The sequence below is a fragment of the Hipposideros armiger genome, unplaced genomic scaffold, assembly GCF_001890085.2.
Source record: "Hipposideros armiger isolate ML-2016 unplaced genomic scaffold, ASM189008v1 scaffold_1130, whole genome shotgun sequence".
Classification (NCBI taxonomy): Eukaryota; Metazoa; Chordata; class Mammalia; order Chiroptera; family Hipposideridae; genus Hipposideros; species Hipposideros armiger.
Window position 1 is genome coordinate 261712 of NW_017732480.1, and position 26282 is coordinate 287993.

The 26282-nt window shown below is 40.9% G+C and overlaps 1 protein-coding gene across 1 annotated transcript in view; it reads right to left on the reverse strand.

Annotated features, from left to right (window-relative positions):
* The window catches only part of CTTNBP2 (cortactin binding protein 2), a 162777-nt gene that overhangs the window by 65052 nt on the left and 71443 nt on the right, over positions 1-26282 (reverse strand). The window contains exons 4-8 of the mRNA XM_019632351.1: positions 17027-18683; positions 9978-10181; positions 8482-8581; positions 6035-6185; positions 234-488 (exon numbers count right to left, since the gene is read on the reverse strand). Of these exons, the coding sequence (XP_019487896.1) occupies positions 234-488; positions 6035-6185; positions 8482-8581; positions 9978-10181; positions 17027-18683 (2367 nt within the window). The remainder of the gene's footprint in view (positions 1-233; positions 489-6034; positions 6186-8481; positions 8582-9977; positions 10182-17026; positions 18684-26282) is intronic.

The following is a 26282-nucleotide window of genomic DNA, read 5'->3' on the forward strand; positions in this document are numbered from 1 at the left end:
TGTTTCATTTGTTCATTTATTTTGCTCTTTAGATTCCACATAAGTCTCATATATTCTTGACCATAAATATCTGCTAGGCAGAAAAAAGGCAGTTCATATTGGTAGCTGATCATCTCCTACAACGGTATAACGTAGTCTCCTGTGATTAACTGAAATACACTCAGTCAACAGCAGATAACTTGCCACTCATCAAATTACAATGGCATAATAAGGTCAGCTGCTCCCAGACCCACCTTAAAACCCTTTGAAGCAGCGATATGGGCAGCGGTCCAGCCTTCTCTGTCGGCCTGGTTAATGAGGTCTGCAGGAACAACAGGCTCAGCTGTGCCTTCAGGGCTCTCTTCTTCTCCTTCCAAGTCACAGACGCCCGACTCAGGCTCTTCTTCATGCAAAGAGTTTCCACGAGCTGGTGCTCTATGGTACATGAGAAGCTTGAGGCTGTCCACATCACCAGTGTTCACAGCTGCGTGCACTGGTGACCAGCCATCCTGAAAATAAAATGACCGGGGGAACAGTTGATTGCAACATTAATACTGAGAACAGCACTACTTAAAATTCACCTCTACATGTGCTTGAGCATGGACCACTGAGCTGGGGAAAGTAGGCATTCCAATCCTGATTATCACTGAGGAGCTAGGTCAAGTTCTCTGACCTCCATCAATTGGTGTATTTCCCATTGCTCTGACTCATGTTCGCTAGTCTGTAAAATTTCTACCTAATAGTTATCCATTTGGAGAGAGCAGGAATTGGCCAGGTCAGTAATTAAGCATTACCTATGTATGGAAAACCAAAATCTGAATTTAGTGCTACAAAAGAGAATGAACTTCAGCATAAAGAAATTTTTTTTAAATGTGTTATTAGTAATATACTAAATGAATGCCATTATAAGCCAGTTTTACTTCTGGTGCTCTTAAAATTTTATGCTAATGATTCTGTTACCTGCCAAGAGAGTGTCCCCCCCCCTCACCCCACCCCAAGGACTTTTAAATTTTCTTCCTATAGAAATGTTAAGTTTCCTCCCTAGTTTCTTAGCCCCTGGCTTTGATTACTCTTCTCATCAGTCTGTGAATCCTAGGCTAAAGATTGCTCTTAGCCTGAATCATAGAAGTCTCCTATCCCCCTGCTTCTTGATTGTTTTGTAAATCAGTTTCTGAATCCTAAACAATAGAAGTCTCCTACCCCTGCTTCAGATAACTACTTGAAAGCCTGTGACTTCCTAATATCCCCAGTCCAGTAAACTAAATGCCAAACCCATTCTGGGCCCAGACAACTGAGGCCACTGTGAGTAACAGGCTGAATGGCCATAGGCTTCATGAGAGCTAACAGATTTATTAATTAAAATCTATTTTTCCTCATTCAGGGACCTTGGGGATACAGAGGATACCCCAACAAGATTGCCAGTCACAACCAAAGAAGTAAACAGGGTCTTCCAGGCAGAGCTCGAGACCCCTTCCTCTCATCTGAGATCAGCTAGGGCGAGAGTTCCGTGAATCCCCCAATAGGCAGGGACAGCTCTCTGCCTCTGCCCAGCAGGAGGCAGATACGGAAGAGACCTCCTGTCCCTCAACTTCCCATAGAGATTTAAATGGGGATCACGTCTCTCAAGGGGAAGACTAGGTAGGCAGTTAGAGGCAGGCATTGAGTCTCTGCATTCCTGCATGTCCCACAGAGTTGCAACCACCAAGGGGACATTCCCTCTCCACCCAAAAGTCCCCTTTGTATTGTAATTACCTACCCCTGTGGGAAAACAAATGGGCACAAAATACCCAAGTAGATCAGACCAGTCACTCACACCTGCACAGTACCGCTTGTCAATCACAGGTGCCAATCAAGTGGTCCCACGCCCTTAGGGGAACAGCCCATTCTAGAGAAGGGATAAAAACCCCAAGTCCTGGGAAGTCCATCCCCTTTTTCCCTTTTTGGACGCCCTGCTCTTTTGACCACTTCTTGCTTTTTGAGCCCTTTGAGCCTCGCCTTTGCGCATAGCCTGCTTCAAACTCTTTGGAATGAATGTAATTTCTCTTCTAATAATGGGCCCTTGAGCCATTCTCTACTGCTTGGTCCTACTTCTACTCTTTGAAATATACTATCTCTTTGAATAAACTACTTTTCCAGTACTTTACTCTAGTATCTCGTACAATTTTTTGCTCGAGTTGCCAAGGACCTGGATTTTGCGCCGAGAAGGGCCCACTTTCTGACAACAATTCCCGAAGAAAAGATTCTAGATAATAGGGGAAGGGTAGACACACAAGAAAAACAAAGCCAAATTACTTCATGGAATGCCCAAGGGCTCTGCTGTGGCCTGTGATTGCAGTGGGATACTGGTATGCGCAAGCTTAGAAAATGTTCCAGCTAAAACGCCTGGGCCTGTTCTCTAGAATGTTGTCACTCTGAAGCCTCAGTCACCCACTTAGTGGGGTGCCAGAGCCGACTCAATGCTTTTCTAGGGCAGTGGTTCTGGGGGTGGTCACCAGACCAGCAGCAGCGTTGCCTGGGAACGTGTTACACGTGCACATGTCAGGCCTCCCTCCAGACCTGCTGAATGGGAAACTGCATGGGTGGGGCCAGGGATCCGTTTCTACAAGCCCTTCAGGTCATTCTGATGCACTCAAGTTTGTCATGCACTATTCTAGGAACGATCTTGGTTCCCTCTAGAGTCTCACATTTGTTACACAGGATGGATCTGCCTTCTATTCAGGTACCTGTCTTCATTAGGTTTCTAAGACTTTCATAAACGAACTGAGCATTATTTTGGTGATTTGTGTTTTGGCTTTATATTATTTTCCTATCTTTGTTTTCCCCTTTGGCATGTTTTTTTCATGTGGTTATTTCATATTGCTATTCTAAATACATTTCAGTGAGCTTCAACACACTGTTTTGTTTTTTTTTAATAATGGGATAAAAGACCGGGAAAAAACTATAGACAATAAACGGTAACAAAGTACATTTAGACTGAGTTGTCTCATCATTTGCTAAAGCTGTCCTTTGATGATTCAGCTTTCTCTCTGGTTCTGGTCTTCTTACTGAAGAAGTCAACTTGGCTAAGCCACGGCTAGACAGTAACTGAAATACCATGTTGTCTGGGTGGGCTCCAGCCAGGGAGATCTGTTCATGGCTTGTTTATTGTTAGGCTGTGGACACCTTTACCTGTGTATCAGTTCTACCAGACACCACAGTATAAGTGCTCTCAACCTTCCCTAATTTCCATTACAGAGGTCATGCAGACTTTCCTGAAAAAAACTTTTTTTTTTAAGATATTATTGGGGAATTGGGGAACGGGAACAGTGTTGGGGGATTGGGGAAGGGGAACAGCCAAGTTGTTGTCCTTCGATCTTAGTTGCAGGTGGGCAGAGCCCACCATCCCATGCTGGAGTCAAACCATCAACCTTGTTGTTAGGAGCATGTGCACTCACCAGCTGAGCCCTCCTGCCACCTGTTGGCAGCTCACTGGCAGCTTGGTTCGGGTGCAGCGTCACTGACCCATGTGGGAATCGAACCGGTGACCCTGTTGCTCAGAGCTCATGCTCTTAACCAACTGAGCCACTCAGCCGGCCCCTGAAAAAAATCTTTCAATCTTCCATTCTCCTCATTAAAAGTCACAAGAAAAAACATTCCCTTAAAATCTTCTGTCAGTCATACTGTTTACCTCTGTATTGCTAACAATTTTGTTTAGCTCATCAACAACTAGCTTGAGATCATGGAGGTCTGCTCTCCAATTCACAGGACTAATTGTCATTCATCTTGGTAACTGCAAGTTATTTTTCACATGTAAGGTCGAATTTCATAACTTCCTAATGAAATCTGTGTGACACCACAGATTTCTTAGATAAAATATAACATGAATATAAAATATAAAATAACATGAATAAATATAACACTGGACTATTTTTCACAGATTTTCAAAAAAATAAAAAAGAGATTTTCTTTTTTTTCTTTTTTTTTATAGCTCCAGCGATAGGGCTCAGTGGAAAATGCTTGTACCTAGTTTATATTATTTCCTTGGTTATACCGTTAATTGTTGGTTCTCCTTTGAGAAATTATGTAGGAAAACCCAGGATCTAATTAAAGGTGTTTCCCGTGAAGTGGATGCACAGTATAGTCAATTCTCTGTTAACAGAAGAGATCCAAAGTAGAGATAACCTTCAGAAATTAAAATGTTCACTTGTCTTTCATCAGGAATACCCTGCAGGGTGGTGGTTGTTACAACTTGAACATTCCTGGGAACTGCAAGAACAAAACTAAAACAATGCTGGAGCCCAGTGAAGAGTGGCTCGTGGTAGAAGCCCCTGAACTCCTCCAGCCCTTAAATGAGCCCGTGTCAGTGCACAGAAGGGTGATTTCTTGTCCTCAGATGCATTACAATAGGTTGAAGAGAAGCAACTTCGGGGGGATTCACTGGGAAGTTTATTTCAAGTGCATTTTCATGTGGCTGAGCTACAAGCATTACCCAAGGATTTTGTCAGTTTCTCAGTCCCTGACTTCACCTGTGCAGCTTGTATAGGAAATATCAGAGTTGTGCGGGGAGATATCAACCCTCACATCAGCGTGTCAGGTTCCACAGTGGATTTCCACATACAGTGTTTCAAGTTCTCAGGCAAATCAGACAGTGATCCTGAACTCTGTGAGGCGCTGCACAATCAGCGCCATCCGAGTGCTGACAATGAGCACCATCTCACCTCCAAACTCCTTTTCGTTCACACGTTATGGCTCAGAACCACGATTGATGATGACAACACTGATGGCTACAATGACAGACAACATCTATGGACCGCTTACAATTCCCAGGCACTGTATTGACTGCCTTTTACAGATAGGCTCATTTCTTAATACTCCTAATAATGGCTCCTACGAGTATTATTAGCCACATTTTGTACAGGGGTCAACCAAGGCACAGAGAGGCAAGATAATTTGCCCAAGGTCACACAGCATTGTGAAGGCAAGGTTCAAACCACAGATCTGATTTCAGAGCCTGAGCTCTCAGCCATTACACAATACTTTTCTTTCTTTCGTCACTGCCACTGCTGCCAGCTTCTACTTCTATAGTCTATAAATAATGTGATGCACCTTGAAAATACATCTAGAATTGGACCATTCCTCACTCCACCTCTCAACCTTAATTTAACCCAAACTGTGACTTCCTCCCTGGATTAAAACAACAGATTCCGGACAGGCCTTCTTAACACCTGTTCACCCCCACCTACAGTTTGTTCTTACCCCTTCAGCCAGAGTGATTCTTGTAAAAATGAGTTAGTTCATATTCCTGTTCTGTTCACAACCATCCAAAGGCATCCCATGTCACCCCAGGTCCTCACCATGGCCCCCAGGTCCCTCACGGCTGGCCTCCATGACCGCACACATGGCTTCAGCCACACTGGCCCCTGAGGGGCAGCGGGTGCCACCATGGTCCTGCCTGTGGCTCCTACATTTATTTGCCTGGCACACAGCTCTCCTGGCCTCTTCAGAGCCCGCGCCCTCACTGCCTGCAGGTGTGGGCTCAACCATCACATTTTCACTGAAGACTTTTGTGACCAGCATTTATAAAGTAATCCCCGCCCCAGGTACTCCCATCTCCTAAACATCCAGCTCTTAACTGTTCACTTGGTTGTTCGTTGGCCTCCCTCTCTGATAATGGGACTTAAGACCCATGAGGCTGGGGACTATTTCATTTGCTGCTGTCTCTCCAATCCCTGGAACGGCTGGTGCTCAGAAAATATTTGGTGAATGAATAAAAACTTATACCTCCATTATCTCCCCTAATTCTGAGAGAGTCAAGTCATAGGTATTCATTTTCCTGTTTTACAGATGGATAATCTGAAGTTATAAGGATCAAGGACTGGTTACCCTGACAGACAAGGTTTTTAGTTAGCAGAGCCTCAGACAGACAACGGACACTGTCCTTAGCCAATAGCCTAAGAAACAAAACAAGAAAAAAGCAACCGTTATACGTTAATGTTTTGTTTTGTTTTGTTTCCTAGCTGTAGGGTTTATAGACACACTGCAAGTAATAGGACAAACCCCAAAATCTGGTACTCACACTGGTTTTTACGCTTCGGTCACTTCCAGCTTCCAACAAGAGCTTAATACATTCTTTATTTCCATTTTTACAGGCCAGGTATAGAGGTGTCTGTCCTCCATCAGCAGCATGATTAATGTCAGCATCATACGCAATTAATAGTTCTACACACCTAAACACAAGATTATGATTAATGACACAAAAACTGGGTTTGATTTCTGAAGTACCACCTGACCAAGATATTCAATACAGAAAACAATGCTAAAGCAATTCTGCATCTTTATATACATCATACACACACTCACACAGGGTGCCAAAAAACTGTATACACATTTTAAGAACGGAAATAACTATTAAAATTGTAATAATATATATCAATGACAAAAGATAAATACAAGTCACATTTGATTTCTGCAATTACAAGAGATGCTCAAAGGGGCTACCATCAGCGTCCAGACACTTGATTACGGTGAACTACTGCTTGAGCAATGTTGACCAAAGTGTCCACTTGTATACATTTTTTGGCACCCCCAGTATGTGTGTGTGTATGTATGTGTGTGTGTGTGTGTGTGTGTGTGTGTGTGAGTGTGTGTGTGTGTGTATGTGTAATTGTGGGTCTTATTATATGGGTACTGTTTTTTAACAAGGCTAGAAGATATATTTTAATCACAAATTTAGTTATTCCCATGAAAAATTTAAAACAGCAACCTTGATCAAGGGCTAAAATTTGGTTTATGACACTTTCTGTAACCAACTTGTAACAGTGGAGTCCTTGCAATATGTTCAAGTTATTGGAATGAATGATTTAACTGTGCTTGACATATATTATTTTTGGTTCAAAATAGTTTGAACTTTGAAAAAAATCAGGCTGTTGAGTCATTCTGGGATTTTTCACTTGAAAAAATAATTATAAATAGCGCAAACAGCAGAGCACCGTGCGCCCCCACTATAAGGCAACGGGAGACAGAGAAAAGGGCTGCTGTGGGGAGAAGAGACAGCAGAGACTGTCCTGTCTCCTGAAAGGGTGTTCGTTTCCCAGGAAGAAGACACAGCTAAGCAGAAACTCTTTGCCCTGAGAATCAAGATGGTAAGAAATAAAGTAAATTCCAGATGCAGTGGCACTCAGGAACCAGCTGAACAGCAAGCGCTTGAGTTTGTAAACTTAAGTGAGAACAAATGTAGAACAGAGAATTAAATCATAATCAAATTTAGAAGCAATTCACACCATTTTCACTGTTTTATGTTGGGTGCATGTCTCCACTTGGCTTTCCTTGGCAACATTTGGTTTGTTTATATATACTTTAAAAATAAGTTACATATTGATATATGCTTGCACATCATACACATTTAAATTAATCAACCCAGTGTTCTTCCCTTTTGACAGTTACCCATGCCTCCATTCCCATGACTGTTATACTGTTCAAGCGAATGGCCCTACCGATTGCTGGGTGACAGGAAAGGTAAAAGGTGAAGCCCAGAAGAAAAAGATCCCTCTTGGAGGACTCAGGACACATGATAAATGGAATAGCAACACCAGTTACCTATGGCCCTCAATAAGCTCAGGGTGATGACATGCAGAAATAAATAAATAATGCTATACTTAAAGGAGGCATTTTGAATTTTTAAAAATTTCCATGTATAATTAATAGCATTAGTGTGAACCTTAAAACCCACATTTCAAAAAGTCTGAAATTTCTTAAACAATGTTTCTATTAGGATATTTATAGATAAAAAGTTGAAAATGGCTCACAATGCCCACAGCCTGATGCACAGGCAGAGAAAGCGACTTAGCTACATTCTATCTTACTGAAATGTGACTGCATTTTACAGTCATTCACTAGGTTCAACTACCTTAGTAAGCTACTGAAGAAAGCATTGCTAAAGTGATGTCTATTTTAACTGATAGGCTCTTTTGATTTTGTGCTCTAATTTCAATATGTAAAGCTTCTCCTTTAATTTTTTTAAATGATAAAACACAGGTGAATCACTGGGATATAATACTGAATAAATTGCCATCAGAAAGTTTAGATTGGTACAAATAATATAATTCAATGCCTCACTTTTAATGCCATCTTAAGTAAAAAAAAGCTTCTTTGTGTCGGAGTGGTGGAAAATAGTGAACATCAAAGTCTAAAAGTTCCTTACATCACCACATATATTTTGATATACTATCAATAGATTATCTTCTTCAGAATCAAGTTCATTCACATGAAGTTTGGACACTGCATATTTCTCTTCTTTTTGTCCTTCACATGCAACTCTTTACCAATTATTAAGAACAAAGTTAAGATCCTACTTTGTGTTAAAATCCTCAAAAATATTTAGTGAATTTATTTGCCAATGGATTTTAAGCACGAGTTTACACATTCAGTTAGAACTGAAATATGTGTACAAAATATAAAGAGGCTCTTTTCATACAGGAAAAACAAAATGAACAAAAATAAAACCAAATTAAGAACATCACTTACTTGAAATGTCCCTGAGCAGCTGCAGCACACAAGGGTGTGAAGCCATTTTTATCAGCAACATCAGCTTGGGCTTCTGCGTTCAGCAGCAATCTCACACAGTCTATGGATTTTAAAAGGAAGCCATTTTAATTCTCCATTTAGAGTTATGTATGATAAGCCAAATGCTAAGCAAGCTGTGGACAGATACTAAACCCAAAGGACCTCTCCCATGCAGAGTTCACCTGACAATTTTATCACGGTGAATGTGAGACTCCAGACTATTTTACAGGGAAAGCAGTCTCTTTTCCTGAAGACTGCAATACCCCAGACAGACTCACCAACTAAGACGTGTGTTTTTGGGTGCTTTGGGAACAGTTGCTGAGTGAAAGAATCATCAGGTGTCAGAAAATGCCTTACCAGATTTTTCTTCCAGACTATCCCAGAAAATATTACTGGATGGGCAACCAAATCCATTTACCAAACTGAAATACCATTCTTTATGTTTAAGTAGTTAAAATTTTACCTTATTTTATTTAATCTTTAAAATGGTTTTGTGTAGTGATCATCCTGTACTTAACTCCATGAATAAGGGTAAAGGAGAACTCATAGAAAGTCACCTGACTCAGGCAACTAGACTTATCACCTAGGCTTCACGTTATTTAATTTTTCTATATTAAAGAAAATTCCCATAGTGCTTTTGAGGTTAAAAAAAAAAGAATTCCAAACTACTTTTAAAATAACGAGCAATCAATCTTCTTAGTGCACAAGCATCTTCCATTTAGTCCGCTTGAACACAGGAAAGATCTGAAGACTTCCAAGGAAGCCACACTATCTGAATTAATCGACAGTCATACGGCTTCCATATGGAATGCTATTTGACTTTACATTTCGAGTCAAATCATCTCTTTTTCTTCACTACCTTATGTTTTAGTATATTTGACTACAGGATTTGCATTTTAAGAACAAAAATAATTCCCGGCCTTCAACAGTATGTCGTTTATAGTTGTACAACTTCTTAGTTCTTTTTAAAAATCCAAATAACTATAAATTGTTCCAACTGCAGAACAATTTCAGACCCGTGACCTTTCCTAAGTACTGAAACTTTCCCTCGGAGTCCAGATGCTCCGACTTTCACACACAACAGGCATTTCTAACGGACAAATTAGGGCTATTTTGTCCTTACCAAAGTGATCACAGACAAATGGCTTTATTCTAAAATGTGCTTGACAGTTATTAGACCTAAAATTTCTACTTACACAATACATTTCACTGTGCATAAAACAAAGATTCCTTTTTGCTAGCTGCCATCAACTTTTACATGATTACAGAACTATACAATTTGGACTTTAAAAATGTTTACAAAATCTTTAAGTTATATTTAAGAATTATCTACTACTACATGTGACAGTTGAAACCCAGATGAGCCTTTTTCTCATGACAATGGTTAGAAGTGCTTTTGACTCTCTATTCTTTTGCAAGTGCATAGTATAATGAGCGGAGATCACCACCATGTTTACCTGTATGTCCATTCTTAGCAGCAGAATACAAGGCAGAACGGCCATCTTCACAGGAGTAATTAATGTCCAGTCCTTCTTCGTTAAGCAGCATTGATAATAAAGTGACGTTTCCCTGGGCAGCAGCTTGCTGAAGAAGGGTGGGCCTGCCAGCCAGGGGGGCAGGACCACCACTTGTTAGCAAAGGGGTTAGGGAGGGTGACCAGCCTGTGGGTTAAAGTGACCCTAGTTAGACAGGAGGAGCAAGGACACGTGACAGACATTACCCACTCCTTTCTGAATCACACACAGACATACAAACACGTATTCCTAGAAGATTATGTGGTTTCTGACATCAATCTGTTAATATTTACTTAGCACAAATCTGTACTGTTACTTCAATCTTATATGTGCTAATCAATATACATGGTAACAAATTATTTTTAGTTGTCAGTCTTGCACAGGTAAGGGTTATGGGGGAATTGGTTTTTGGAAATTAAGATGGCTGTCTCCTTTTAAAAATTAAAATTCCTCTTCAGAGTTTCAAAGCAATTTGAATTTTAAAATTAGGTATAGATTTCCTAAATTTCAATACCAATCTGAAAACGTGAACTGATATCTTTAGGTATAAGATAGAAATAATTGTAACAATAGAGATTTTCCTTTTTTGACAATGTATCCAAGGTACTTAATTATAAATTTTACATAAACCATTAAGATGGACCAAATACTGTCAAGGAATTTGCTTACATTCCTTGAATTCCCTTATTTGGGAATAAAAATAATGGGGGGGAGGAGACCAACTACTATTCAGTATCGAGAGCTAATAGAAGCACAACATATATAATTGGATCTAAAATGCACCAGCACAAATAATCGATACACAATTTTCTATCATCTGGCCATCTCTACAACATGTGTTCCAGGAACTTTTAATCAGACAACAAAACAGGACATGCTACATATAGTTTTAACAAAAGTCATAAGAGTTATCATAGTTAGATATTTCTCATCAGTATTTAGCAGCTTTAGAAGAGAATCTGTTAAGTGTGTGAAGTCGGCTGCATATAGCATGGAAAATTTTCTGAATTCTTTCTTGATCAAAAAGCTGTAAAAACAGTAAAGTAAAAATGTTTATTTAATGTGACATTTGTGTATTTTAGGTTTAAATACAATTAACTATTAAAATACGTCACTGTGTTTTCTTCCTCATGGAACCCCAAATCCCTAAGCAATTCTGGTATGCATATGGGGACATATGGGGACACATGTGTCACTCCTCAGGGTCACTTTCTACAGACATCTGGGAATATTCCCTGTAGTAAAACACAATAGATGGATCTTTCATATTCTCTGAACATTGGCATCAGGATAATATTCTAGGTATATGGGTATTACATTAGTATGTATGCAATATTCAATTCTTATATTGAATCTTAAATTATTGGCCTTTAATTATTTTAATAAATAATAAAAGGGTACATATCTAAGGATTTCTCAGTATTTTTAAAATTCTTTGTAAAAAGACAAAACAAAGCAGTTCATACAAATGAAACTAGAGCTGCTAACTAAAAGCTGGGTATTACATCTTCATAACCTATGTATTTGGGTCCAGGAATAATTAATTGCTTTTACAGTAGTAGACTGCGATGACATACAAAACTCAAATGGTCGTAAAATTAAATATTTATCTAAACTTCATGATATTTTTTCCATTGATATTCATTAGCTCTTCTTACAAAAGTAGTATTTTTACTTCATACTTACAAAGAAGGCTCTTCTCTGGTATATTTTACCTTTTGTATTTTCTTAAAAACAAATAAAAAACAAGCCCACAAAAATTAAATCAATACTTATTAGAATTGAATGATACACAGAGAAATTCTAAACACTAAGGTATGAAACCTTGACTACAGGGCAAACACAAAGGTATTATATAAAGGCATGGCACTGTGGTCTCTGGGGTGGTAGGGAGAGTGGCTCACGCTCAGTCAATTTCCTTCTCTTTCTACTCCTTTCCTTTTTCCTGTCCTTCTTCCTTTCCCCTAACCTCCCATCTTTCTTTCCTCCTTTCTCTCCTTCTGCCCTCTCTCCCTCCCTTCCTTCCTTCCTTCTTTCCTTCTTCCCCTTCCCTCCCTTCCTTTCTCTCTCTTTCCCTCCCTCCCTCCCATCTCCCTCTATCTCTCTCTTTCTCTCTATCTCATCCAAGGGCTCTTGGTTATTGATATCCCTTTTTTTTTTAAGATTTTATTGGGGAACTGGGGGGAGGGGAACAGTGTTGGGGAATCGGGGAAGGGGAACAGACAAGTTGCTGTTCTTTTGTTCTTCAGTCTAGTTGTGGAGGACGTCGCTTCACTGGCCCATGTTGGTATGATCATTGCGCTCTTCCCAGGTGAGGCAATCGGTTGCCGGTCATTGGTCGGCCACTTACAGCGGCTCTTGGCAGCTCACCTGGCTGCCAGCCACTCATGTAACTCACGGCAGCTCACTTCAGCCCTACTGCAGCCTACGCCGTCACCGGCAACTCACAGCAGCCCAGCTCCAGATCGAGCTGTTGTTCATCACCTTAGCTGTAGAGGGCGAGCATCACTGGCCTTCAATGTGGGATCCGAACCTCAGCCCTGCTGCTCAGAGCTGGTGCTCCCAAGTGAGCTCTTAACCAGCTGAGCCACTCGGCCGGCCCTTGATATCCTTTTAAGAATATCAACAGGTATATATTAAATGGTTTGCTATTCATTTGGGGTTTGTTTTCATTTTTCAGTATAATTCTAGGCATTGGGGGACAATTTAAATATATTTTAACTGCTTTATATGGAAATATTTAATTATGAATATAATTTTCTGGGAAACCTTATTTTTAATGCAAAGTTATCTGAAAGATAAAATATTTTATTCAAAAATTTTCTCAATCTTTAGACCACTCAAAAGTCTTATAATTCTGTTACACAAAACTACAGAGGAATATGTATCAATTTTCTTATTTTCTTAGAGGTTTTATATATTTTTAAAAACCTTTCACAAAGAAAAATGCTTTATAAATGCCAAGTACTCTTAAAGTGTAAAGAAATTTTTTGTCTCCACTATCATTTCCAATTTTTTCTAGCAAAGACAAGCTTGTTATTTGAATAAATCCTCCTATAAGAACAGGAAAAACAAAACTTTACCATGAGAATTCATTATTGATTTAAAATTCCCAACAATGATAAAAATGACAATATTTAGTTGACTGGTTAAGCAATGGTGAAGTAATGATAGAAGAGACCTGAGGTCATACAACCACATTAATGATATTAGAAAAGGTCATTCAGCTCTCCAGTGTTACATGCAAACAGTAGTAAAGTTGAGCGTCTCCCAGGACATGCAGTGATGAAGGGAACAGACAGAACATGCAGCAGCAGAAGGAAGAGGTAAGAACAGCTTCCGGCATCAGCTTCAGAGTGTAGAGAAGGTTAGCGTCATAGCTCAGATCAATCTGGTTTTCTGATTTAGCCTTTAAGTCAATCAGACATGAGAAGAATTTTTAAAATGTTTGTTTAAATAAGGAAAAAAGTCTGAACCAAATTAAATAAGTGTATCAAATTAAAAAACAAAAAACCAAAAAAAAAACCAGAAAAAATTTCCAAGGGTATGGAAATTCGTTTGCCTAGGGTGTTTTCTGGTTTAGGCTTCTATTCAACTAACGATTAAGTGTGTTCATTTGACAAGTTCAAGGAACAAGAAAAATCTAATTTTTTTAGAACTTAACACATTGAGGACGGGGTATTTAAATATACAGATACAAATCTGCGTCACTGGTCCATAATGTGTTAAAATGTTATTTAAAAATTTAGCACTTGGCCATTTACCAAATGACCACAGTAATTTACAATACAATTTATTTAAATGGTATCTTTTGCCACTGTGATCTTTTCGGTGCTTTATTAGCAATTGTTTATCACAGGTATAAGCTGACATAGAAACAGAATTTTAGAGTTTGGGACATCATGGAATCTAGTGCTTCTCCAAGAAACGAGAGGTAATGAACTGTTTGAAAAGTTCCACGGGCAAGTTTAATCCTTTTGGTTTGGAACTACTGGGTTGTCAGAAAAGTCATGACGTATATTTTCTATGTTTGTTGTTGCAAAAATGCGTCATGACTTTTCCAACAACCCAATATTATTACTTTTTTTGGTTCCATGCTTTCATTTTCAGATGGAAAAGCTAATGGCTCAGAGAAAATTTGCTCCCTAGGGTGATGCCTAGAAAGGGGCAAAAATGGGCTGTCCCTGACCCCCCACACTCGGGCTGCTGCTCTTTTTGTCACAGAAACTAGAACACATATTCCTCCCACCCAGGTATTTGGCAGATGTGCCCTGAACTACTCACCACAGTGGCATTAGTGGCTGTTTATTTATTTATTTTTGTTTTGTTTTGTTTTTTGTTTTTAGCTGACCCATCCTGCCACCTGTTGGCAGCTAAGTGGCTGCTCAGCTGGGGCCAGGACTGAACCACTGTTGCTCAGAGCTCAAACTCTTGAGCGAACTCTTAACCAACTGAGCCACTCAGCCAGCCCCATTAGTGGCTGTTTAGATCAATACCTTTCAGGAGCTTATGACCTGGAGAGGCCCGAGCTCACAAGGCACAAACAGGTTAGGAGGCAGGATGAAGGGAGACCTGATACTTCCTAGTTGCAATGGGTCTGGTGGCAAAAATAGGGGCAATCTAAGTGGGAAACAGAGTTGAAATCTTGTTTGGGAAGTTTAGGGTGAGCTCCACCCAGGGTGGAGCTATGCACCCCGTTACGTAACTCTGATAACGTTTTCATTCCCTGACTCGACTAGATGTTCAGTAAATACTTGCTGAATGGCTAAACCTCCATGGCCTCCATTTTCCCCTGATAAACCACATCTTCTAATCAAATGACACAGAAACCTGTTATCCCACCGAAGGTAATCCTGCAGTTCTGAGAATATTCTGGGCCAATGACAAAAATCAGAGAACGGAAATGAGGTATGTTCAGTGGCTGCTATGTCTTTGGTTCCACTATTTCTTCTCTGTTCTCTAGACAGAGGCCAAGGGCGTTTGCCAGATGGCTCCTTTACTCACAATTCCACTGCATGCTAGGCAGGTCATTCTGGTGAATATGTAATGGGCTAGAAATTCTCTGTCTTTAAAGGTTAACTTAAAACACTGCTGACAACATGTTCCTTAATCATGGATTCTGGTTTTAAAGCTTTTCCACTGAAACCAAAGGCCGCTGACAGCCAAACCCTAGAAAGCAGCAAAGGCCAAGGCAACACCAGCAAAGCATCAAGGTTCAAAGCAAAGACGGCTTTGTGTTTTTAAAATGCTGACAAAATTTATATCTCCCAGGAAGCATTTTCTGTCTCACAGTCTATGCATTTCTGTCAACACCCCACTGCCCCACACGTTGCTGGAACTTCAGGTCTGAGACTGCCTCGTGACCGCACAGCTCATTCTCAGAGTCTCCTGAATGGCAGCAAAATTTCATCCTTTGAGGGTGGCTTTAACTTGTGGGAAACAGGCATCATTTTAGGCCAGGAGAAGAGCTGTCCAGCTCAGGAATGCCATTTTGGATAAAAAATATGGAATGCTGAATTTCCGTAAAGACAACACAAAGTAAGACTGAAGTCAATTATAAAGCAGATTTTCAAAAATGCTTTAGGCAACAGTGTTGCTGAAGCAGTAATGCCACCTCTCTTTATTCGTCACTCATGCTGCTCTAAGCTCAATACTGTGCTCTGTGCACATGTTGTGATCATACAGCCTAGTAGTTATCCTCCCCCGTATCAGTCACATAAGTTCCATAAGTTCCAGTCACATAAGGAAAAACTTGCTGAAGAAAACTCATCCAAAACACACAGCTATAAATGGCAGAGCCTAGATTCCAACACAGATCTGACTGACACCAGTGTCCACGCTGTTTCCATTTCCCAACTTTGCCCCTCCTAATATGAAGAAAGGCTTCACAGAGCGTCCTTCTAAGGAGACAGCTTATTGCTGGATAACTAAGTCCTGGTGTACTGCTCTCATCACCTGATAATTATCAAGTACAGCACCACCTGTTTTTCTTAGTCTCACTCTTCTCCCTAAATTTTAAACAAAACATTACTCAAATCTCCCTTTAATTCTTAAAGTTTCCCCTCATTAGAACCAATAGTTTCTGCTAACCACTAAGATCCAAAGTTTCAATAGAAGTATTACAACATCACAGCATCGCAGAGCGTCACATACTCAGTGAAGAACTAATCCAGTCGCGTCAACAGGAAAATGCTGTTTCCTCTAGGACTGTGTAACAAAGGGGAAAATGCAGGTCTTAGCGACTTGGTTCAGGAATCCCTGATCCGGGGCTTCCTAACCACATCTGCACGGACACCTTCTCTAACACAGCCCACCTGCCATCCATCTGCACTCAGGTGTTAGAAGCCAGCAGACAACTCTAAGTAAAACTAAACCACTCTTGAAATGAACTACACTTACACCAGAGGTTTATAAATACACACTATTTTTGAGGTTAAAAAATGTTAATACCAAACTGATATTAAAACTTAGAACATACCAACTACAGAACATATATCTAATCAATTTGATAATCTGAGGTAGACTGTTGTGTTAACAACTGCTGAAGGGATTGTTTTACCGTCATCTCAGAAAGGACAGAACTGGCATACACCACCTGGTGATGACCCACTGACACTACAGTCTTGTGAGATAAATATTTAATAAGAAAGAGTCTTTCCTCCCATGGAAATGCTTTTGTCCGTCTAAATTAATGGTCTCCATGTGCTCCAAACCCTGCTTTTCAGGTTACTTTAAAAGAAGAAAGCACTCAGCATAACAAAACCACAATTCATACAGCAAGATGAATCACCAAACCCTGGGGACTTTAAAGAAACACACACACACACACACACACACACACACACACACACACACACACACAAGGAGAGGAAAGTAGAAAAAAATTATCAAATTAAAAAAAAAATGTTTCAAAGCAACATGAAGGAAATGAAGGCAAGTGAGAGGACAGGCCACATTCTTGATAAGAGGGTATAACATGACGGTCCCTTTACCTGATGCTGTTACCAGGAGGCTGTCTGAGGCACCTGCTCTACGGGATGAGGCACTAACAGGGTTTATGGAAGAGCAAAAGGCAATGGTGGCGGGAATGACAAGGGAACGATTTGAACATGCAGGCTGGCTCAGTCCCGGGGTTTCAGCAGGCCAGGCACCCACCTGAGACGTGGCCAGGGCTGACACAGCACAGCCCGCCGGCGCCACAGTTAAATCTATGGATGGTTTTGGTGGCAGTTGAGGGGTGGATGGTTTAGGGAGATTCTCCTCACTTACGACCCTGTTCCCTTGGGGCAAACTGGAAGGAGGCGAAGCCACAGTTTTGTTATCCACTTTGGCCCCTGCACTGGGGGCCCTGCTGCTATCCATAACGACCTTGAGTTGGGGGTGGGGTGGAGAAGGTGCTTGGGACAGCCCTGGCTTTTTTGGAGGGATAGGAGGAGGGTTTCCTCGGTCGACTCTTGCTACACCAGGAGTCTTTACGCTGGTCCGACCAATGGGAGGATAGGTGCCAGCGTCCCCCAAGGGGGGTCCTGCATGCCTTGGGGGTGCTCCTGCTGGAGGGCCTGTGAATCTCGACAGTGCTTGGGTCACAGTATTCCGAGCTAGTTGTTTGGCCACTAGGTTGTCACGACTTGTAGGAGAGACATCTCTGGATGGAGGGCTTTGGGTAGTATTTCCATTTTGGTCTTGGTCGTTAGCATTGCTCTGGAATCTGAATCTAGCTGCTTGGATTCGTGGGTTTAAACCTGGATGCAAAGACACACTGGCACTCGGTGAATGTAAACTGTGCAGAGGTGGAGCTGGTGAGTGGCTCTGGGTCACTGTGCCCGGCGTTTGCACGGCAGGAGGGGCCGTGTTATTGGGAAGGGGTGGGGTGCTATTGGGTAAATCTGCTGTGGAGCCAGTGCTCGGTCCATTTTCCTCAATTCTGGTTGCACTTGGAGGTGGGACGGTGGGCAGAGAGGAGCCAATCAAGTCACCATGGGAAGCCTGCCTGTCAATACCTGGCCTGACCGAGGCAGCACTGGTGCACGCATTCCCTTTTGCATTTGCAGAAACTAGGGGGCTCCCTGTGGAAGGCTTTAAAGGCACGGTCAAAGGCACCTTCTTCACGTGATCAGCGCTTTCTATCACTGGGTCTGTCTGGCAAGCAACAGACCTCACCATAGATGCTTCTGTTCCTACAGATATGGAAACCAAACGCCTATCTTTTGTCTTCCGGGGGAGAGAGAGGCTTGGTTTACTGTCACTTCCCTTTTTCAGCTGCTCGATCGTCTTCTTCATCTTGTCTATCTCCTCTCTGAGGTCAGTAGTGTGTGCTTCTTCTCGGTGCAGCTTGGCACGAAGCTGCTCCCGTTCGGTGTCAAACTCAGAGAGTTGTTTTTCCATCTGAGCTTCCATGTCGGTGCTTCTTCGTTTCTCAGCGGAGAGCTCCTCTTCTAACGCACTCGTCTTTTTCTTCTCCTCGTCCAGTTTGGCCATGACTTCCTCCAGCTTCTGGGCCTCCTCGATGACCCTGCCCGACAGCTGCTTGCACTCCTTGACCAGCATCAGCACCACGTGCTTGTTCTTGCCTCGCTCCTCCTCCAGGCGCGCGGCCAGCTTCTTGTGCTCCTGCTCAAGGGCTTGCAGCTGAAGCTTCTCCATCTCCAGCTGAAAAGAAAGGCACACGACAGCCCTGTTAATACGCAGGGAATTCGCATCACCAAAGGAGTGCGTGCTTCTTGGGCGGTTTTTATGACTTTTCTAACAATTACATGGTTAGGGTTAGCAAAAATGCCATATTTCCAAAATGTGTTGTGATGGGAAAGATGATATTTTAGAATCATTAAAATGAGAAAGTAGATGCAAATGATTTTACAAAAAATATCTAAGTTAAATCAATAGATATTTTTTTTAAAATCTATTAAAGTTAACTATAGAAAAGGAGGACACTGAAATCATGCTTCAAATCAGAGCACAGAGTTCAGAAAGTTCTATTTTTGTAAAAGTAGAGCCTGTAAGGGAACTGATTTTTTTTAAAGTTTAATGCTTTAAAATTACTAACTAATCTTTGAGGTGTAGTAGAATGAAAATTGCCAATGAACAGCAGATTTAAGTTAAATTCTAAGCTCCTATATTTCCTAATTGTATTACTTAGCAGTTTTTTAACTTCAAGCTTCTCATGATGTGTTGCTGTGGAAATCATATAAAATCATATATGCAAGTCCTTTCAAAACTATAAGGAGCTACAGAAATACCTTATAATCAATGTGAACCCAAAGTCTGGTGTCATGCCCTACTTCAGTCTCAGTTGCTCACTTAGCTCCCATGACATTGGCCTCCCTGGAGTTTCCTGAACATTCTTTAACATGGCCCTGCCTTGGGGTCCTTGACCTCGCTGTTCTCTCTGCCTAGAATTCCACCACACACTTTCACATTTGGCTCCTGCCTAAGCAGTAACCAAAAGGAGAAAATGGCTTACTGCCCAGTAGGAGTCAGACGTATTCATTTACTGTGGGTGCTTCTGGCTTTGAAGAAATTGTTGAATAGCACAGTAGTAGGTCCTAGAAATAGGTGATCAGGAATACAGACAATTCCCCAAGAATCATTAAAGACAATTGTTTATACACATACACTCTATGCTACTATATAAAAATTTGGGGGATGGCTTCATAAGTAGATTAGGTGAGATTTGGGGAACAACAGTGCTGTCATATATTATATATATATTTTTTATTCATCTGGATAACTCATGGGAAATTTAACTTATTAATAGTTAAAGCACACTTAACTCTTCCAAATGCATCAAATAATTGATAAGGAAGGCCTACGCAAAGTTAGAGTAAGAAAATTTTAAATATATTTTGTATTAGCATCCTCCCACCCCCCAAATTCTTATAGCAATTTAGGAAAAAGCAGAAACTAGGTCAATTTTCAGCTTATTTTTAAAATATGAGTTTCATAATTTACCTCGGAAGGTGGAAAAAAGATGTCTTGTAGAACTTTAAGGGCTACCTTTATTTTACAAAACAACTAAATAGAAGCCAAGTCAGTGATTTTCCTGATGTTATCTAGTAAATCAGTGTCAGAATCATGACTCTCATTCAGAGTTCCACTTGTGTAGAGCTTTTCTCACCACATCACACATTTTGTCCATGGTATTTCTTCACTATGAGTCACCACTTTACTTTTTAGATGGTAACTTTCATCTTCCACTTCAGAACCAAATTGAAGACAGACTTCCAACAGGAGAAAAACTCACAAATCTCAGATATTGATATAGAAAACTATACTACTATAAAAGCACCCATAATTCTTTGCATCTTTGTCCTTCCTTCACTCGTGCCTTCTATATCCTATCTCAGACTAACATGAGTCTTTTTTTTTTTTTTAAAGATTTTTATTGGGGAATTGGGGGGATGGGAACAGTGCTGGGGAAATGGGGAAAGGGGAACAGACAAGTTGCTGTCGTTTTGTTCTTCAGTCTAGTTGTGGAGGACGTTGCTTCACTGGCCCAAGTTGGCACCATCATTGCGCTCTTCTCTGGCGAGGCAGATCAGTCGCTGGCTTCTGGACGGCCGCTCACTGCGGCTGCTGGCCGCTCACGCTGGCTGCTGGCCACACACGGTAGCCCATGGCAACCCACTGCCACAGGGGCTGCAGCCCACGCCGTCGCCGGCGACTCATGGCAGCCCAGCTCCAGGTTGAGCTGTTGTTCAGCATCTTAGCTGTGGAGGGCAGTGTCACTGGCCCTCATATGTGGGATCCGAACCGGGGCCCTCTGGCATCCCAAGCGAGTTCTTAACCATCGCGCCACTCGGCCGGCCCTAACATGAGTCTTTTAATCTCACCACAGAGAGCAGAGCACAGAGGAAACCATATAATTGATGCACCTACAAACACATGGATTCAAATTCAATTGAACTCTGAGCCCCAATCATCAATCACTCTACCCAACTTTGTTTAGCTTCTTTTACAATCTACTTCGGAGCATATTTAAACCTCTGCCACTCTTCCCAAAACTTCACCCAATGACCACTCAACCGACTCTCAGTCTACCCTAACAGACTCTTTTAACAAGAAAATTCAGACTAACTCACTCCTACATCCTGTCTCCTGCGTTAAGCTTTTTTATAGCCACACCAATCCATATATGTCCTTCCCTTCACTCTAAGGAAGAAAGGTTTCTGTCTGTTGAAGGTCAGACTTTCTTTAGCAATTAATTTCATTTTCTCCTGTCGCCTCTGAGAGTTGCTTCATTACTTATCACATTGCTCTTTATAAATATTAAATATCCCCCTCTCTACCAGTTCCTTCCAACCCATATATAAACATATTCCCATACTTAAAAAATAATTTTTTATATTAAAAAGATATTCCATGCCCATTCTGGCCCAGAGAGAAAGTTTTTGTGCTGGAAAGAGTAAGAGATGTAGTATTAAGTTCTGATTCCAAACTTCTTAGTCATGTGACTTTGGTAAGTTCTCTCTCTAAAGATCAGTTCTGTTTGGTTCCCTTATCTGCACAATAGATCAATAATAATGATTACTCTATAGGATTAAATGAGACAACACATGTAAAGCATGCACCATTGTTCCTGGCACTAAAAAATGTTATGTTTCCAATTTATAATGTAACTATTTGTGCTATTTAAAAAATGTGTCACTTTTGCACAATGGTTTTCCTCTGAAGACATACATTTACAGGGAAACTAGGATCTGGAGGATTGACCATATTAAACATATTGATAGATGTTTTCATAAGTTAGATAGCAGTTATAATTCAACAATTACAAAGTACATCAGAGGAAACTCCACTACAAGTAATGGTGAAATAACTTTTATTAGACTATCTCTCCTGCAGATCATAAACCCTTGAAAGAAAAAAAAATCTGAAAGCTCTGGAGGCAATAAAAGTAGGAGAAAGGAGAAGTATACCTTCCCATTAGAAGGGAGCCAACAGCACTGGATGAGATTTGCCCCTGTATTGCTTTTCAAGCGAGGGCAACACTGTTTTGAGAGCATTGGCAGCAGGCGCTCAAGCACACACTACTCCCTATACTGGCCTGAGGAGTCAGAGGATGGAGCAAAGGCTGCCTCCATGTACCCCACTACCATCTTTGGTTGACTCTTGAATTGCACATTCATGGGGAGACTCCACACTGAATGACAGAGGTAGAGGCTCAGCGGCTGAGGAAACTGATCAAATACATTTAGCTATTACCAGCTGCAAGGAGACAGAGTGTGGGGTATGAGTCTAACAAGTTAATTGCGTACTAGAACGAAATACATTCTTCAGAAGATAACAGAATCTAGAGTCTCTGCACCATATCGTCCATACTGTCTAGTATACAATAAAAAATTATTAGACAGGCAAAGAAATTTATTTTTAAAAGTGATCCACTGTCAAGAGAAATCTGTCAAATAAAACTGGATCCAAGATGATCCATGTTGGAATTAGCAGACAAGAGCCTTAAAACAGCCATTTTCAAAGGAAATACGGTCACAATGGTTGAACAAAAAAGAAATCTTGGCATAGAAATGGAAATTAGAAAAAAAGAATCAAATGGATAATTTAGAACTAAAAAGTGAAAAATGAGTTCACTGAATGAGCTTCATAGCATATCTGAGAGAATAGAATAAAAAGGACAACGAATTTGAAAATAGAGCAAAAGGAAGTATCTAATTTCAGAAACAGAAAAAAAAAAAAAAGAAAGATAGACAAAAGTGAACAGCACCTCAATGACCTGTAGGACAGTACTAAGTGTTCTAAATTCCATGTAAGTGAAGTTCCAAAAAAAGAAGAGAGAGAAAATGGGGAAGAAAAATATATTAAAAGAAAAAATAGCCAAAAATTTTACAAATGTGGTAAACAAACAAACTGAAAAGGAAGCTTATCAATCTCAAAGCAGGATGAATATAAAGAAACCCATACCTGGGCACATCATAGTAAAACTGCTAAAAACAAAGATAAGAAAAAAATCTTGAAAACAGCCAGATGAGGAAAAAAAAATACATTATATACAGAGAAACTATTGTACAATATAAATGATGGCTGAATCAATATCTCTAAAATATGTGAAGCAAAACCAACAGAAATAAAGGGAGAAATAGACAAATATAACAATCTTCTCTCATGCAAAAAAAAAAAAGATTAAAAAATCAGCAAGAATATTGCAGATCTTAATAACACTATGCAAACACCATGGCCTAACTGAAATTATGGAACAGGATACTCCAAGTCTACAGAAGATTCAGTCTTCAGATGCACTTGCTGAGCTATTAAAAACCACCAAGGGCCGGCGAGTGGCACGTTGGTTAAGAGCTGGCTTGGGACGCCAGAGGGCCCCAGTTCGGATCCCACATATGAAGGCGAGTGACACTGCCCTCTACAGCTAAAATGCTGAACAAACAGCTCAACCTGGAGATGGGCTGCAGTGAGTCGCCTGCGATGGCGTAGGCTGCAGCCCCTGCGGCAGTGGGTTGCCATGGGCTACCGTGTGTAACCAGCAACCAGCGTGAGCGGCCGTCCAGAGGCCGGCGACTGATCTGCCTCGCCCGGGGAAGAGCGCAATGATGGTGCCAACTTGGGCCAGTGAAGCAACGTCCTCCACAACTAGACTGAAGAACAAAACGACAGCAACTTGTCCATTCCCCTTCCCCCAATTCCCCAGCGCTGTTTCCATCCCCCAATTCCCCAATTAAAAAAAAACAAACACCAAAAATTACAAAAGACTAAAATCTTACAGAATATGTCCTCTGACCACAGAATTAAATTATATATAAATCACAGTAAGATATTAAGAACACCCCAAAATTCAAAAATAAGACAACATACTTCTAAATAGTACAAAGGTTTAAGAAGAAATCACAAAGGAAATTTGAATATATTTTGAGCTAAATGAAGATAAAAACACAACATACCAAAATCTGTGGCCCTATTGGGTAGGGGTAGGTATGAAGACTCCCAACTCAACCACTACAATTACACAGGAATCACAGCCTCCTCTGTGCACAGGCTGCTGAGTTTCAGTTGACTTTGTTATATTATTATCCCATTTATATCTATCTACTCAAAATCACTTTCAAGTAGTGGCTGAGGGGGAATTTTGCATGGAAGAGCATCACCAAACCAGCTAGCAAAAAGCAATGGATTGTGTCGAAGAACTGAGAAGAAGTAACACAGCTTCACTGAGAAAGTGGGTGGTTGCTCCAAGAATAGCACCCAGACTAGAAGCCATGAATGAAGAGGCACCAAACAGCTGTTTTTACAGAATGAAAGGGAAACTGTAGGTGGGAGCAGAGCAGCAATGTAAAGGCAATTAGTTCTAGTTCGATGAGGAAAGCAATTACGGTCACTTGTTAAATGGGAAATCAAAGTGCATGTTTGTCCCAACCACAGAAGACTCTTAGGACATTTAACTATGTCCATGACTGGCTTCTCTGTATCCTTTTACACCCACAGCATTCTTGTCCTCTTTTCCACCTGGTCCCCCCACCCACCTGCCCAATTCTGGTAAACAAATACCTAACAATAAGATATATTAATAAGATCTTGATTTTTCTTCATAGAGGCTGCAGCTACCAGTCAGCAGTTTGGGCTCTGCAGTTCTCATCTATCCCTTCCTCTTGATCTAGATTCAAGAATGTGAAGGCATGATGTGAATAAGGCAAAGGGCGCTCTGCCCTCTCTCTGCACAGAGCCCCGGATCTCACTCTCCAGCTCCCCCTCAGCACTTGGCAGTCCTCCTACCAGTCAGAATGCATGCTGAAATGGAACAATGAATTACACAAAAGCCCCAGGAATGAGCTAAAAACAATCACTCATGTACAAATATCCTAAATATTCCTCCTAAATACGTTATTTCAGATGATTCTCTAACATGTTATCCTTGAAGGTCTAGAAAGCAACTTAAAATTAAATTATATTTGCAAGTTATAAAGTAACCATTACAGAATGAAGTAAATAGCACTGAATACAAATGGCAGAACAGTACAATATGCTGTAATAGAGACAAAAAGTCATATGAAATAAACAAAACAAGTAATTTGATTGTTCTTTTCTGATGTATGTGTCATTTCTTTGGTTTTCTAGCACCTGAAACTCCTTCGTATGTTAGGAGAATTCTCCACTTCCTGATTCTCCCCTATAGAAGGGAAATATGGTCCGTCTTCCTGTAGCTGGAGAGGGGGCGGGGTCGAAGCTCAGCCAATCAAGTGCACCTGCTCTTAGGCCTCAACCAGCTAATGGGGGATGCAAAGAAACAGGGTCGGCAGCCCTGCTCCAGACCTAGAACAGAGACTGCAGTGTGCTGTCTGCGTCAGCAAGCTGCCCCGGATCCAGCTCCTATGAGCAGAAGCATCACCCGCTACAGACGGCATCTACAGTGAGCATTTGTCGGTGATGCTGCCTGGTAAGAGCTGGTCCCCCAGCCGTCCCAGCCATGCTCTAACATGCCGTAAGCCAACCAATAATTGCCTTTTCCACTTAACTCAACAAATACTGGCTTCAGTTGCTCATAACTAATAATCCTGCCTGATGTATCTATTGCCATGCAACTGACCTCACTATGCTGAGCTGCCTTCTAGAAGAAGCTATAGCCAACACACAGAGCTACTTTTAGTTTTTTCACTGGTTGAAAAAAAAAAATGCTCCCTTCTGAATTTCCTAGTTTTTATCTTGGCTTCTCACTTTTAATGACTTTGCTCAAATTAGAAGATCTTTTCCTATTTCAGGGTTAGAGATTATAGTTTCTAAGTATGAATAAAATGATTGAAAATAAATTAGGCTAGAAATCCTATTAACAGATGATGTACAAGATTACAAGATAAGTAATAGAAACCCAAATATCGCTCCACCCCAGGTTACTGGCTCTAAACTGGGTATAGTTTACCAGAGGCAAAGTTCCCCATGATGATTACTCATTAGCTTATTCAAAGTGGCTTTGAGGGCTCAGTCCATTTGCCAAATTGACTCTCGCCCAAATTTTCCTGGCACACAAACTACCAACAGTTAAACCTCCTATTAGTAGTCTCAGCAGGAACCAACGAATGAATGAGCACAGAGCCTCTTCTCCCGCCTGGAGAGGCCAACCAAAGCAGCATTCAAGCCAAGACATTAGAGTCACCCAAGAGCTGCTTTTCCCAACTTTTGCTCTGGCAGTGACTTAAAGAACTGGATTTGTTGTAGATAATGCATTTTTTTTTTGTCTTACTGATTTTAGATTTCTAAAGCTGCAAGTTATTATATATATATATATATATATATATA